This window comes from Apostichopus japonicus, chromosome 12 (genome assembly GCF_037975245.1).
Source record: "Apostichopus japonicus isolate 1M-3 chromosome 12, ASM3797524v1, whole genome shotgun sequence".
Classification (NCBI taxonomy): Eukaryota; Metazoa; Echinodermata; class Holothuroidea; order Aspidochirotida; family Stichopodidae; genus Apostichopus; species Apostichopus japonicus.
Genome location: NC_092572.1, coordinates 114022 through 129579, shown reverse-complemented (window position 1 = coordinate 129579; position 15558 = coordinate 114022). Strand labels below are relative to the sequence as shown.

The window sequence follows — 15558 nt, the reverse complement described above, 5'->3', positions numbered from 1 at the left end:
ATACTTTTACATACCAAGACAATAATCTTGTCAATTCAAAGCTGGAACCAGGACCCATTGCTAGAATTCAACAGTTTATTATACTTTAACATACCAAGACAATAATCTTGTAAAGTCAAAACTGGAACCAGGACCCATTGCTAGGATTCAACAGTTTATTATACTTTTACATACCAAGACAATAATCTTGTAAAGTCAAAGCTGGAACCAGGACCCATTGCTAGAATTCAACAGTTTATTATACTTTTGCATACCAAGACAATAATCTTGTAAAGTCAAAGCTGGAACCAGGACCCATTGCTAGGATTCAACAGTTTATTATACTTTAACATACCAAGACAATAATCTTGTAAAGTCAAAGCTGGATCCAGGACCCTTTGCTAGAATTCAACAGTTTATTATACTTTTACATACCAAGACAATAATCTTGTAAAGTCAAAGCTGGAACCAGGACCCGTTGCTAGGATTCAACAGTTTATTATACTTTTACATACCAAGACAATAATCTTGTAAAGTCAAAGCTGGATCCAGGACCCTTTGCTAGAATTCAACAGTTTATTATACTTTTGCATACCAAGACAATAATCTTGTAAAGTCAAAGCTGGAACCAGGACCCATTGCTAGGATTCAACAGTTTATTATACTTTTACATACCAAGACAATAATCTTGTAAAGTCAAAGCTGGAACCAGGACCCATTGCTAGAATTCAACAGTTTATTATACTTTTGCATACCAAGACAATAATCTTGTAAAGTCAAAGATGGAACCAGGACCCATCGCTAGAATTCAACAGTTTATTATACTTTAACATACCAAGACAATAATCCTGTCAATTCAAAGCTGGAACCAGGACCTTTTGCTAGAATTCAACAGTTTATTATACTTTTGCATACCAAGACAATAATCTTGTAAAGTCAAAGCTGGAACCAGGACCCATTGCTAGGATTCAACAGTTTATTATACTTTTACACACCAAGACAAGTCAAAGATGGAACTAGGACCCATTGCTTGAATTCAACAGTTCATTATACTTTTACATACCAAGACAATAATCTTGTAAAGTCAAAGCTGGAACCAGGACCCATTGCTTGAATTCAACAGTTTATTATACTTTTACATACCAAGACAATAGTCGTGTACAATTCAGGACAAACTTGATTTTTTATACAAGTTTCTATATTGGCACCACAGTAAATGTAAATTTAATTTACCTGGTATCCACAGGTTGACGAGATCAACATTGAACATAAATAGAAAAGTAGAAGTTTGATTACTTATTAAACTTTGTGACAAGCAATTAATAACTTTGATAGTATAATCAGCTTAGCGTCTGTTTTACATTCAATTATGCTTGCTGAAATATCACCAACAGTATCATAGTTTGATAGCATACAGTAGCAGCTAAAAGTCTGTTCCACATTAAAACCTATGCTTACTGAAATGTTACTATCAGCAATATACTTTGATAGCATAAGCAGCTAAGAGTCTGTTTCACATTCAATTATGCTTACTGAAATGTTACTATCAGTAATATACTTTGATAGCATAAGCAGCTAAGAGTCTGTTTCACTTTCAATTTTGCTTGCTGAAATAATACCATTAGCAATATACTTTGATAGCATAGCAGCTAAAAGTCTGTTTCACATTCAATTATGCTTACTGAAATGTTACTATCAGTAATATACTTTGATAGCATAAGCAGCTAAGAGTCTGTTTCACTTTCAATTTTGCTTGCTGAAATAATACCATTAGCAATATACTTTGATAGCATAGCAGCTAAAAGTCTGTTTCACATTCAATTATGCTTACTGAAATGTTACTATCAGCAATATACTTTGATAGCATAAGCAGCTAAGAGTCTGTTTCACATTCAATTATGCTTGCTGAAATAATACCATTAGCAATATACTTTGATAGCATAAGCAGCTAAGAGTCTGTTTTCATTCAATTATGCTTGCTGTAATATTACCATCAGCAATATATTTTAAAATTGATTAAGATCAACACGGTCAGTAGTTTTTTTCTAGATGGCATCAATGTGTGATTATTTCACAGCCATTAGCTGCGATGTATGAAGTATGATCCTCCCATGTCAAAGTCTCCCGAGGCATCTTTGTCTCTTGTGGTGGGAGACCTCATCATGTGATTACTGATAGATGGCGGTAGTTCTCTATAATTTGCATGTGTCATGCTACTAGTTTGTGCCAGACTACTAGAGTGCACCCTACTCTCTCTTTGATCCATGGGTGGGGCCAAGCGTGGTGCCTCACAAGCTGATGAGGAACGGATAGCAATCTTACTAGAGTGCACCCTACTCTCTCTTTGCTCCATGGGTGGGGCCAAGCGTGGTGCCTCACAAGCTGATGAGGAACGGATAGCAATCTGGTGTTGGTTCATGTACAAAGGTTTGTTAGGCAATGTGGTAAAAACATCGTCATCGTAGCTCTCTCGGGAAGCATTGTTTGTTTGATTTTGATGGAACAGTTCATCATTAAATTGTACAGCTTCATTCCTGTCATTATCAGAGAGGAATGACTGGTCCCGGTAGCTGCCTCTTTCTTGCGTTCTCCGCCAACTCATTGACGGGTATGTTCCAGCTTTTTCTTTGGTTTTCTCATTCTGTCGTTTTTTTGTGCAGCAAACGACCAAAATGAAGAGAAGTAGAAAAATGACAAAAATAGCTCCACAGATGACTGCTATTAAGATGAGTGATTCTGTTGGTGTAGTGCTGGCTTTGGTCTTTACTTCCAGGCATTGATCTCTTAGTACTGCATCAGGAATGGTGATGTTATCAAATAAAATGTTGACGCACACAGTATATTGAGTGTTTTCCTGCAAAGCCTAGGGAGAACAAAACAAGAAATTATGGCAGAAACTTTTAGGGATTTTCCCAGCTGCATTTGTTCAGATCTAAATTACAAGAAAAATTTGGCGAGGAAACTTTACCAATTACTCACTAACCGTGTCCATCCTTGGCCAAGTCAGCACTACAGTAAGTCCATAACTATGTGCATTTTGGGATGTAGTTAAGACAGTACAGCAATCTATATATCTCTTGTCCATCATTGGCCAAGTTACCACTACAGTAACTTTATAACAAGGTGCATTTTGGGATGTAGTTAAGACAGTACAGCAATCTATATATCTCTTGTCCATCATTGGCCAAGTTACCACTACAGTATCTCCATAACTATGTGCATTTTGGGATGTAGTTAAGACAGTACAGCAATCTATATATCTCTTGTCCATCCTTGGCCAAGTTACCACTACAGTAACTCCATAACTATGTGCATTTTGGGATGTAGTTAAGACAGTACAGCAATCTATATATCTCTTGTCCATCATTGGCCAAGTTACCACTACAGTAACTCCATAACTATGTGCATTTTGGGATGTAGTTAAGACAGTACAGCAATCTATATATCTCTTGTCCATCATTGGCCAAGTTACCACTACAGTAACTCCATAACTATGGCCATTTTGGGATGTAGTTAAGACAGTACAGCAATCTATATATCTCTTGTCCATCATTGGCCAAGTTACCACTACAGTAACTCCATAACAAGGTGCATTTTGGGATGTAGTTAAGACAGTACAGCAATCTATATATCTCTTGTCCATCATTGGCCAAGTTACCACTACAGTAACTCCATAACAAGGTGCATTTTGGGATGTAGTTAAGACAGTACAGCAATCTATATATCTCTTGTCCATCATTGGCCAAGTTACCACTACAGTATCTCCATAACTATGTGCATTTTGGGATGTAGTTAAGACAGTACAGCAATCTATATATCTCTTGTCCATCATTGGCCAAGTTACAACTACAGTAACTCCATAACAAGGTGCATTTTGGGATGTAGTTAAGACAGTACAGCAATCTATATATCTCTTGTCCATCCTTGGCCAAGTTACCACTACAGTAACTCCATAACTATGTGCATTTTGGGATGTAGTTAAGACAGTACAGCAATCTATATATCTCTTGTCCATCATTGGCCAAGTTACCACTACAGTAACTCCATAACTATGTGCATTTTGGGATGTAGTTAAGACAGTACAGCAATCTATATATCTCTTGTCCATCATTGGCCAAGTTACCACTACAGTAACTCCATAACAAGGTGCATTTTGGGATGTAGTTAAGACAGTACAGCAATCTATATATCTCTTGTCCATCATTGGCCAAGTTACCACTACAGTATCTCCATAACTATGGCCATTTTGGGATGTAGTTAAGACAGTACAGCAATCTATATATCTCTTGTCCATCATTGGCCAAGTTACCACTACAGTATCTCCATAACTATGGCCATTTTGGGATGTAGTTAAGACAGTACAGCAATCTATATATCTCTTGTCCATCATTGGCCAAGTTACCACTACAGTAACTCCATAACAAGGTGCATTTTGGGATGTAGTTAAGACAGTACAGCAATCTATATATCTCTTGTCCATCATTGGCCAAGTTACCACTACAGTAACTCCATAACAAGGTGCATTTTGGGATGTAGTTAAGACAGTACAGCAATCTATATATCTCTTGTCCATCCTTGGCCAAGTTACCACTACAGTAACTCCATAACTATGTGCATTTTGGGATGTAGTTAAGACAGTACAGCAATCTATATATCTCTTGTCCATCATTGGCCAAGTTACCACTACAGTATCTCCATAACAAGGTGCATTTTGGGATGTAGATAAAACAATACAGCAATCTATATAAATGTATCCTGTGTCCATCAATAGAGTGAGTTTAAAGCAAACACTTTGGATATTTTCATTATGCAAGCATTATATGATATTATATTTCCTTGACTGATTAGAATGAGGATTATTAACCCATATTTGATGTTACTGCAGTATATACATAGGCATTTATAAAATATTTCAAAAGGGGTTGCATGTGGATTTGACAAATTTCTTTGGTGGGCATTTAAATATTGTTCAAATGAATTAGCACACTCTTTACAGAATCTTGTTGAAAGATGATAGTATTGTAAAATGGTAAACCCTGTCTGTATGCCATCTATGAGGAACAGCAATATTAAAAGTATTCCACATATATAGCTATCATCATACAACCTCAGCACTCTCTTCCACATCTTGAATGTGCAATACTATTCAATACAGACATTTTCTTGTCTATTCTTGGAAAAAGGCACTCACCTGTATGGTATATTGTTTTGTGTTAGCATGAATCATTTCACTGCGACTAATGTTTTCATATCCAAATTGATGGTGCTGGACAATATATCCATATATTGGTTTATCAAGTTCAGGTGTCGTCCAGGAGACTCTAAGATGATGCAGACCTTTTTCAACTAGTTTTACTTTATTTGGTGACTTGATTACTTGCTCGCACCTCCCACCTAAATACAGAGGGCGACATTTGCATGTGTATGAGTTTGAGCTGTTCTTTGTCTCCACACAAGTTCCACCATTTTGACATGGACTACTAGCACAGGAGCGAGGTAAAACAGGTTGTACAGAACCTCTCCTGTCGGGTGGTATTTGCTGTATAGTTGGTCTGTTCATAGGAGGCATCCCATTGTGAGGTGAACTTGGAAGTGGTGATTCGTGTTGCTGACATTGCGCAATATGAATATTAATGAGTGTTATGATGTACAGTAACTCCATAGTTTTAGGTTTGACCCACAATGTTTCTTATTCTGAATCCAAAGTGAAATTTATGTTAAATGTTTCAAGGATGAGAAATCAAACCGTCGATGAAAACTTTGCTCTGCTCAGTTTTCTTTGTGGTGTCATGAGCTGCTTCTAAATGTATATATCCTCAAATAAACTGAATATTATTCTCATCAGCTCCACCTTACAGTTTACTGGCAAGATGTTACACATAGAACATCATCACTCCCAGTCAAGTAATAACAATGTGTCTCAGCTCCACCTTACAGTTTACTGGCAAGATGTTACACATAGAACATCATCACTCCCAGTCAAGTAATAACAATGTGTCTCAGCTCCACCTTACAGTTTATTGGCAAGATGTTACACATAGAACATCATCACTCCCAGCCAAGTAATAACAATATGTCTCAGCTCCACCTTACAGTTTACTGGCAAGATGTTACACATAGAACATCATCACTCCCAGTCAAGTAATAACAATGTGTCTCAGCTCCACCTTACAGTTTACGGGCAAGATGTTACACATAGAACATCATCACTCCCAGTCAAGTAATAACAATGTGTCTCAGCTCCACCTTACAGTTTACTGGCAAGATGTTACACATAGAACATCATCACTCCCAGTCAAGTAATAACAATGTGTCTCAGCTCCACCTTACAGTTTACGGGCAAGATGTTACACATAGAACATCATCACTCCCAGTCAAGTAATAACAATGTGTCTCAGCTCCACCTTACAGTTTACGGGCAAGATGTTACACATAGAACATCATCACTCCCAGTCAAGTAATAACAATGTGTCTCAGCTCCACCTTACAGTTTACTGGCAAGATGTTACACATAGAACATCATCACTCCCAGTCAAGTAATAACAATGTGTCTCAGCTCCTTGCTTGTCTGTACAGGATTATTCCGCTAGCTGTAACAACTTCAGTAACATGTCTTCTCAAATTGTCCACGCTTGGTAAAGAAAATACGCCAAAATATTTCAACTTGTCATTCAAGTACCAAATGTATACTGTCTGACAAGGAGTACTCGAGAACAGACATATTTGTCATGGTTGTTCTTTTATCCACTGCAGCTGTCCTTGAGGAATAAGCTGTAAGTTGAGAATGTTTCAGTGTCCTTGAGGAATAAACTGTAAGTTGAGAATGTTTCAGTGTCCCAGCTCAACAAGGATGTATCTTTTTCATTTCTCCCAGAGTTATTGAAAGACAACAATGACTAGCAATTGTCATAGCACAAACATACCCTGCTTCATATTTGGATTGGAGATTGCAGCTGGTTAAATTTCCCTCAGGCAAGAAAAGTCTCAAAACAGCAGTCCCATGTCAAACATGTTTGTATTCTCATTATTATGAGATGAAGTGATGAGTTGATTTACCGGGCCTCAGAGACTGAAGAAAACACAGATGGTTGTTAATTTTGTGCGTGGTATGTTGAAGACACTATCTTCACAATATCCAAGGATTCCACTGGTAAAAGAGTTGCTTGTTTGAAAAAACAATAACTTCGGTATCTTCGTGCTCCAAAACAAACTGGAAAGTGAGAATACAAAACCATAGATTTAATCTTGAACCCCAAAACTGTCAGTCAATGAAAGAAATTCATGTAATTTATTCCATGCTTATCCATTACAAATGCTATCCTGACAAAATCATTTGAAGCACAAATGAGGAAATGTAGATTAATAGTTAGATGTGTGGCTGACTCAAGGTGGACATTATCATTATGTAATATAATTTACCAGCCAGGACATTGTATCCTTCCTGCTGATTCAAGGTTCACAGCATTTCCTGTTGTTTACATTTGCTTGTTTTTCCCAGGACTGGGAAGGATGGACATCGTTAGGCATTTTTTCTAATAGTGGATACAGAGCATATTTGGTACTTCCTTATCGTTATTTTGTTCAATAGGTTTTCAGGGCAAATTGAGAAATGGCTGGACATTTGATATTGCCTCAAGAGACAAGTTTACAATATATTTTCAGAGAATGCTTGAATATTTGTGCAATAGCTGTTTATATTTTGATGTCAGATAGTGACAATCAAGTTATCTGATACAACTCTAGTATGGAATAATTTGTCGGCTATATACAAGCTGGTGAAAAATGTTCCTATATTGCTACTCTAATATGTACCAGTCATCCCACCAGTTAATGCATGACATCCTTAGGGAAGTAGGGATGAGGGGATGGGAGGAGGAGGAGGGGGGGTGGCATACAAATGAATCTAAAATTATAATATTACACATCCAGTGTACTGCTGAACCTAATGTTATATTATTACATATCCAGTGTACTGCTGAACCTAATATTTTAATATTCATTACCTTTTAACTTTCCCATGTCATTCAAAAGTTCTCAAAACATTTTAAATTTTCTTAGCTTCAGAGGAAGATTAATCCTACCACTCATTCCATGAGCAGTTTTTGAATTTGTCTCAAATAAGTAATAACATTAACATGATACTAGCTAGCTATGAACTTGGAGGCTGGTTAGTTTCTCTTGTTGATTCTTACCATTTTATGATCAAAATGAGCTTGTTTCTCTCTGGTTATTTATTAAACCTGCCCATAGTTGGTACAGCCCTGCAAGCTATGAGAGCAATGATTTACAACTGAGCAGGTAATATGTATTAAAGGAAACACAGATTGGTAACTTACACATTCCTTCTGTACATTGCGACCACTTCACTAAGTATGGCTTGTATTGGATATATTACAGAATTCACTTGCTAGAAGTAACACAGCAGTCTGTATAAAAGCACACTTGCCATTTCAGCATAACAACTGAAAGTCGAAGCTGTCAAAAGTCTAATAAATTGGTGACTGTTTTCTGCTCCAGAGATCCTAAGCATGAGGAGTGAGGACACATTTGGACTACTCCAAATATTGCCACATTGTGTATCAAATACCAAAAAAATCTAACATACTTTGCTCATGAAAGTATCTATTTTTTTTTGATAACTAATTTGTTCATGAATGATTTGAATTCTGTGGGAATTAGGTAGCTTATAATCTAGGCTTTCTCTCTGCTATCCTCTATAGACTATAGACTAACTATGAGCTTGATGATCAAATTGTATCTGAGAAGATTAATTGCTGGTTTACGTGTAAGATACAAACACTTTAGTTACATTGAAGTACAAGGAAAGAAGTGTCTCCCATGAACAGGAAGCAATTAAAACAATGAATATATTTTAATGCCATATGACCTTCACTACGACCCTCCAAAGGCTATCTACAATTAAATATATTATTTACACATGGTTACTGAGCATTGCTCAAAATAAGGATTCCTTGTCTGAAGCCAAATTAAGACAGCTTTGTACAACCTTGTTTTTTGGGTTTCTCTGGAGAAGTTTCAAGATGGGTTAATGGTGTCATTTGAATAATTGATGCAAACTTCCAACTTTCAGGCACAAGAACTATTTACTGTAGGTTGTTTCATAATAAATTGAAAGGCTTTTTAACAAATAACAAGCCAACAGGCCAACTGACTTTTACACATTCTCCAGCTTACATTTTACACATTCTCCTACACAGGCTCTCTAGTGGATAAGCAGTTTGCTAACAGTTTTATTTTATTTTAAATAACAAGCCTGTGAATAAAATATCATATTTGATGATGGTGTATGATGAATTAGCCAGTTATTCCAAATTTAAGAAATCATTTTTGCCTGTTCTTTCTGCAGATGACTGGATATACTTTATGTACAATGATGTTCACAGTAAACAACTCGGGGTTTATGTGAACACGGACTATATGTGCCAAATGATCAGTATACAATTGTCCAGTTTACAATTGACGAAGTAGTCTAATACCCAGACCATTAAGTCCCAAGCTAATAAAACATGTCCAGTATATAATTGACTATGTAGTCTAATACCCAGACCACTAATTCTTAAGCTAATAAAACATGTCCAGTATACAATTAACTATGTAGTCGAATACCCACACCATTAAGTCCCAAGCTAATTAAACATGTCCAGTTTACAATTGACTATGTAGTCTAATACCCAGACCATTAAGTCCCAAGCTAATAAAACATGTCCAGTTTACAATTGACGAAGTAGTCTAATACCCAGACCATTTAAAGTCCCAAGCTAATGAAACATGTCCAGTTTACAATTGACTATGTAGTCGAATACCCACACCATTAAGTCCCAAGCTAATAAAACATGTCCAGTTTACAATTGACGAAGTAGTCTAATACCCAGACCATTTAAAGTCCCAAGCTAATTAAACATGTCCAGTTTACAATTGACTATGTAGTCGAATACCCACACCATTAAGTCCCAAGCTAATAAAACATGTCCAGTTTACAATTGACGAAGTAGTCTAATACCCAGACCTTTAAGTCCCAAGCTAATGAAACATGTCCAGTATATGATTGACTATGTTGTCTAATACCCAGACTGTTAAGTCCCAAGCTAATAAAACATGTCCAGTATATAATTGGCTATGTAGTCGAATACCCAGACCATTAAGTCCCAAGCTAATAAAACATGTCCAGTATATAATTGACTATGTAGTCTAATACCCAGACCACTAATTCTTAAGCTAATAAAACATGTCCAGTATACAATTGACTATGTAGTCGAATACCCACACCATTAAGTCCCAAGCTAATAAAACATGTCCAGTATATAATTGGCTATGTTGTCGAATACCCAGACCATTAAGTCCCAAGCTAATAAAACATGTCCAGTATACAATTAACTATGTAGTCTAATACCCAGACCATTTAAAGTCCCAAGCTAATAAAACATGTCCAGTTTACAATTGACTATGTAGTCTAATACCCAGACCTTTAAGTCCCAAGCTAATGAAACATGTCCAGTATATGATTGAGTATGTTGTCTAATACCCAGACTGTTAAGTCCCAAGCAAATAAAACATGTCCAGTATATAATTGGCTATGTAGTCGAATACCCAGACCATTAAGTCCCAAGCTAATAAAACATGTCCAGTATACAATTGACTATATAGTCTAATACCCAGGCCACTAATTCTTAAGCTAATAAAACATGTCCAGTATACAATTGACTATGTAGTCTAATACCCAGACCTTTAAGTCCCAAGCTAATGATACATGTCCAGTATATGATTGACTATGTTGTCTAATACCCAGACTGTTAAGTCCCAAGCTAATAAAACATGTCCAGTATATAATTGGCTATGTAGTCGAATACCCAGACCATTAAGTCCCAAGCTAATAAAACATGTCCAGTATACAATTGACTATATAGTCTAATACCCAGGCCACTAATTCTTAAGCTAATAAAACATGTCCAGTATACAATTGACTATGTTGTCTAATACCCAGACCTTTAAGTCCCAAGCTAATAAGACATGTCCAGTATACAATTGACTATTGACTACAATTGACTAGTGAATACACATTGTGTTAATAATGTAGTAACTATACTTATATCAAGTATCTCTTACTGTACATAGTCCCTCAACTAGTGAATACACATTGTGTTAATAATGTAGTAACTATGCTTATATCAAGTACAGTATCTCTTACTGTACATAGTCCCTCAACTAGTGAATACACATTGTGTTAATAATGTAGTAACTATGCTTTAATCTGCATAACGAGTAACTCTTACTGTAGTCCCTCAACTAGTGAATACACATTGTGTTAATAATGTAGTAACTATGCTTATATCAAGTACAGTATCTCTTATTGTGCTTAGTCCCTCAACTAGTGAATACACATTGTGTTAATAATGTAGTAACTATGCTTATATCAAGTACAGTATCTCTTATTGTGCTTAGTCCCTCAACTAGTGAATACACATTGTGTTAATAATGTAGTAACTATGCTTTAATCTGCATAACGAGTAACTCTTACTGTAGTCCCTCAACTAGTGAATACACATTGTGTTAATAATGTAGTAACTATGCTTATATCAAGTACAGTATCTCTTATTGTGCTTAGTCCCTCAACTAGTGAATACACATTGTGTTAATAATGTAGTAACTATGCTTTAATCTGCATAACGAGTAACTCTTACTGTAGTCCCTCAACTAGTGAATACACATTGTGTTAATAATGTAGTAACTATGCTTATATCAAGTACAATATCTCTTACTGTACATAGTCCCTCAACAAATGAATACACATTGTGTTAATAATGTAGTAACTATACTTATATCAAGTATCTCTTACTGTACATAGTCCCTCAACTAGTGAATACACATTGTGTTAATAATGTAGTAACTATGCTTATATCAAGTACAGTATCTCTTACTGTACATAGTCCCTCAACTAGTGAATACACATTGTGTTAATAATGTAGTAACTATGCTTATATCAAGTACAGTATCTCTTACTGTACATAGTCCCTCAACTAGTGAATACACATTGTGTTAATAATGTAGTAACTATGCTTTAATCTGCATAACGAGTAACTCTTACTGTAGTCCCTCAACTAGTGAATACACATTGTGTTAATAATGTAGTAACTATGCTTATATCAAGTACAGTATCTCTTATTGTGCTTAGTCCCTCAACTAGTGAATACACATTGTGTTAATAATGTAGTAACTATGCTTTAATCTGCATAACGAGTAACTCTTACTGTAGTCCCTCAACTAGTGAATACACATTGTGTTAATAATGTAGTAACTATGCTTATATCAAGTACAATATCTCTTACTGTACATAGTCCCTCAACAAATGAATACACATTGTGTTAATAATGTAGTAACTATACTTATATCAAGTATCTCTTACTGTACATAGTCCCTCAACTAGTGAATACACATTGTGTTAATAATGTAGTAACTATGCTTTAATCAAGTACAGTATCTCTTACTGTACATAGTCCCTCAACTAGTGAATACACATTGTGTTAATAATGTAGTAACTATGCTTATATCAAGTACAGTATCTCTTACTGTACATAGTCCCTCAACTAGTGAATACACATTGTGTTAATAATGTAGTAACTATGCTTTAATCTGCATAACGAGTAACTCTTACTGTAGTCCCTCAACTAGTGAATACACATTGTGTTAATAATGTAGTAACTATGCTTATATCAAGTACAGTATCTCTTATTGTGCTTAGTCCCTCAACTAGTGAATACACATTGTGTTAATAATGTAGTAACTATGCTTTAATCTGCATAACGAGTAACTCTTACTGTAGTCCCTCAACTAGTGAATACACATTGTGTTAATAATGTAGTAACTATGCTTATATCAAGTACAGTATCTCTTACTGTACATAGTCCCTCAACTAGTGAATACACATTGTGTTAATAATGTAGTAACTATGCTTATATCAAGTACAGTATCTCTTATTGTGCTTAGTCCCTCAACTAGTGAATACACATTGTGTTAATAATGTAGTAACTATGCTTATATCAAGTACAGTATCTCTTACTGTACATAGTCCCTCAACTAGTGAATACACATTGTGTTAATAATGTAGTAACTATGCTTTAATCTGTATAACGAGCAACACTTACTGTAGTCCCTCAACTAGTGAATACACATTGTGTAATATGAATTAACTGCAATTGTATTAGTGTAATATGTGTTTGCTAGTACTGAAGCTAGCATTAGCAGAGTTCATCTTTATAACAACGTTATGACAGTTGATTTTATTTTAAGATGAGTGAATTGTCTTTTGATGAGTAAATTTTGTGTTTGATAAATAAATGTTGTTTTTGATGAACAAATGTTCCAATGAATGACTTGCAAAATGTACAAAATTTCCTTTCTACATTTTAAGTGACAAGTCATTCAGTTGTTCAATAAAATATGGAAGTGTGAATTAAGTATGAACTTAACCAACCACATGTATGTTTTGTACAACACAAACATTAATAGCACCTTAATAATAATACAGCCTCAACAAGCTCATTGAAATTGCACTTGAAGGCTGCTGAAATACATCACAAACTATTGGCCCACTGTAAAGGGTTTAGTTATGAAGGTATGTAATGAAGGCATGTCAGATGGTTCAATTAGCTTATATACTACAACAAGCTGTCTGCAAAATACCTTATTTTCATATCCTGACTGTTAAGAAATATGAATTGCATTCCACTTACCTGTGCTTTTTAGTAATTGTGTAAGAATCCCAGAAAATTGATGCAAATGCTGCAAGGATAGTTGATGAACTGAGCCTAGCTGATTGGCTGCTATATTACGAGGTTTCTGTGTTACGCATCAGCAGCAGCAGCTGAGTGTGATCCTTTCACTTTGAAGGCAGAATTGATAATGAACCTACAAAGGGAAGTTGAGCTCTTCCTGATACAACACTTACCGGCTTCACAGGATGTTGTCACTGCTAATGTTACAGACCATGCAGAGAACAACTGCAGTCAGGCTACAGTAGTCCTCCTTGTGTGACAAAGATACTGAGCTTTCATTCATTATTTCATCAACATTAATGATTATATTCTCATTAAATCACAAATAGTTTTGTTGTTAAGCTGTATGTTGGTTTTGTCAAATGTTCACCTTAGCTTATTCAAATCACTTGATTTTCCTGTTGTGCATGTACACTGGTAGACTGTCAAGGTTTACATGGTAGTAATCAGAGTTTTTAATACAGGCAGAATCATACCATTATCTTTTCTTGAATCTAGACATTCCTATCCCTTCCCTACTTGCTCTCTCTTTTCTATTATCTTTTCTTGAATCTAGACATTCCTATCCCTTCCCTTCTTACTCCATCTCTGATATTATCTTATCTTGAATCTAGACATTCCTATCCCTTCCCTTCTTACTCCATCTCCGATATTATCTTTTCTTGAATCTAGACATTCCTATCCCTTCCCTTCTTACTCCATCTCTGATATTATCTTATCTTGAATCTAGACATTCCTATCCCTTCCCTACTTGCTCTCTCTTTTCTATTATCTTTTCTTGAATCTAGACATTCCTAGCCCTTCCCTACTTACTCCATCTCTGATATTATCTTATCTTGAATCTAGACATTCCTATCCCTTCCCTACTTGCTTTCTCTTTTCTATTATCTTTTCTTGAATCTAGACATTCCTATCCCTTCCCTTCTTACTCCATCTCTGATATTATCTTTTCTTGAATCTAGACATTCCTATCCCTTCCCTACTTGCTCTCTCTTTTCTATTATCTTTTCTTGAATCTAGACATTCCTATCCCTTCCCTTCCCTTACTCCATCTCTGATATTATCTTTTCTTGAATCTAGACATTCCTATCCCTTCCCTTCTTACTCCATCTCTGATATTATCTTTTCTTGAATCTAGACATTCCTATCCCTTCCCTACTTGCTTTCTCTTTTCTATTATCTTTTCTTGAATCTAGACATTCCTAGCCTTTCCGGACTTGCTCCATCTCTGATATTATCTTTTCTTGAATCTAGACATTCCTATCCCTTCCCTTCTTACTCCATCTCTGATATTATCTTATCTTGAATCTAGACATTCCTAGCCCTTCCCTTCTTACTCCATCTCTGATATTATCTTTTCTTGAATCTAGACATTCCTATCCCTTCCCTTCCCTTACTCCATCTCCGATATTATCTTTTCTTGAATCTAGACATTCCTATCCCTTCCCTTCTTACTCCATCTCTGATATTATCTTTTCATGAATCTAGACATTCCTATCCCTTCCCTTCTTACTCCATCTCCGATATTATCTTTTCTTGAATCTAGACATTCCTATCCCTTCCCTTCTTACTCCATCTCCGATATTATCTTTTCTTGAATCTAGACATTCCTATCCCTTCCCTTCTTACTCCATCTCTGATATTATCTTTTCTTGAATCTAGACATTCCTATCCCTTCCCTTCTTACTCCATCTCTGATATTATCTTATCTTGAATCTAGACATTCCTATCCCTTCCCTTCCCTTACTCCATCTCCGATATTATCTTTTCTTGAATCTAGACATTCCTA

General features: G+C 35.7%; 2 protein-coding genes across 8 annotated transcripts in view; one reads left to right on the top strand and one right to left on the bottom strand.

Annotated features, from left to right (window-relative positions):
* LOC139978037 (SID1 transmembrane family member 1-like) overlaps window positions 1-15558 on the top strand; it is a 159484-nt gene that overhangs the window by 86011 nt on the left and 57915 nt on the right. The gene's annotated exons all lie outside the window — the stretch shown is intronic.
* Window positions 1433-13905, bottom strand: LOC139978038 (uncharacterized). 2 transcript variants are annotated; one of them, XM_071987985.1, is made up of 3 exons: window positions 13728-13905; window positions 5171-7189; window positions 1433-2842 (listed from the first exon to the last, which is right to left on the bottom strand). In XM_071987985.1, the coding sequence occupies exons 2-3, from the start codon at window positions 5639-5641 to the stop codon at window positions 2060-2062; spliced, it is 1254 nt and encodes a 417-aa protein (XP_071844086.1). In that variant the 5' UTR covers window positions 5642-7189; window positions 13728-13905; the 3' UTR covers window positions 1433-2059. The 2 variants fall into 2 exon arrangements, with proteins under 2 accessions (XP_071844086.1, XP_071844087.1); XM_071987986.1 differs by lacking the exon at window positions 13728-13905 and having other exon boundaries at window positions 5171-7717.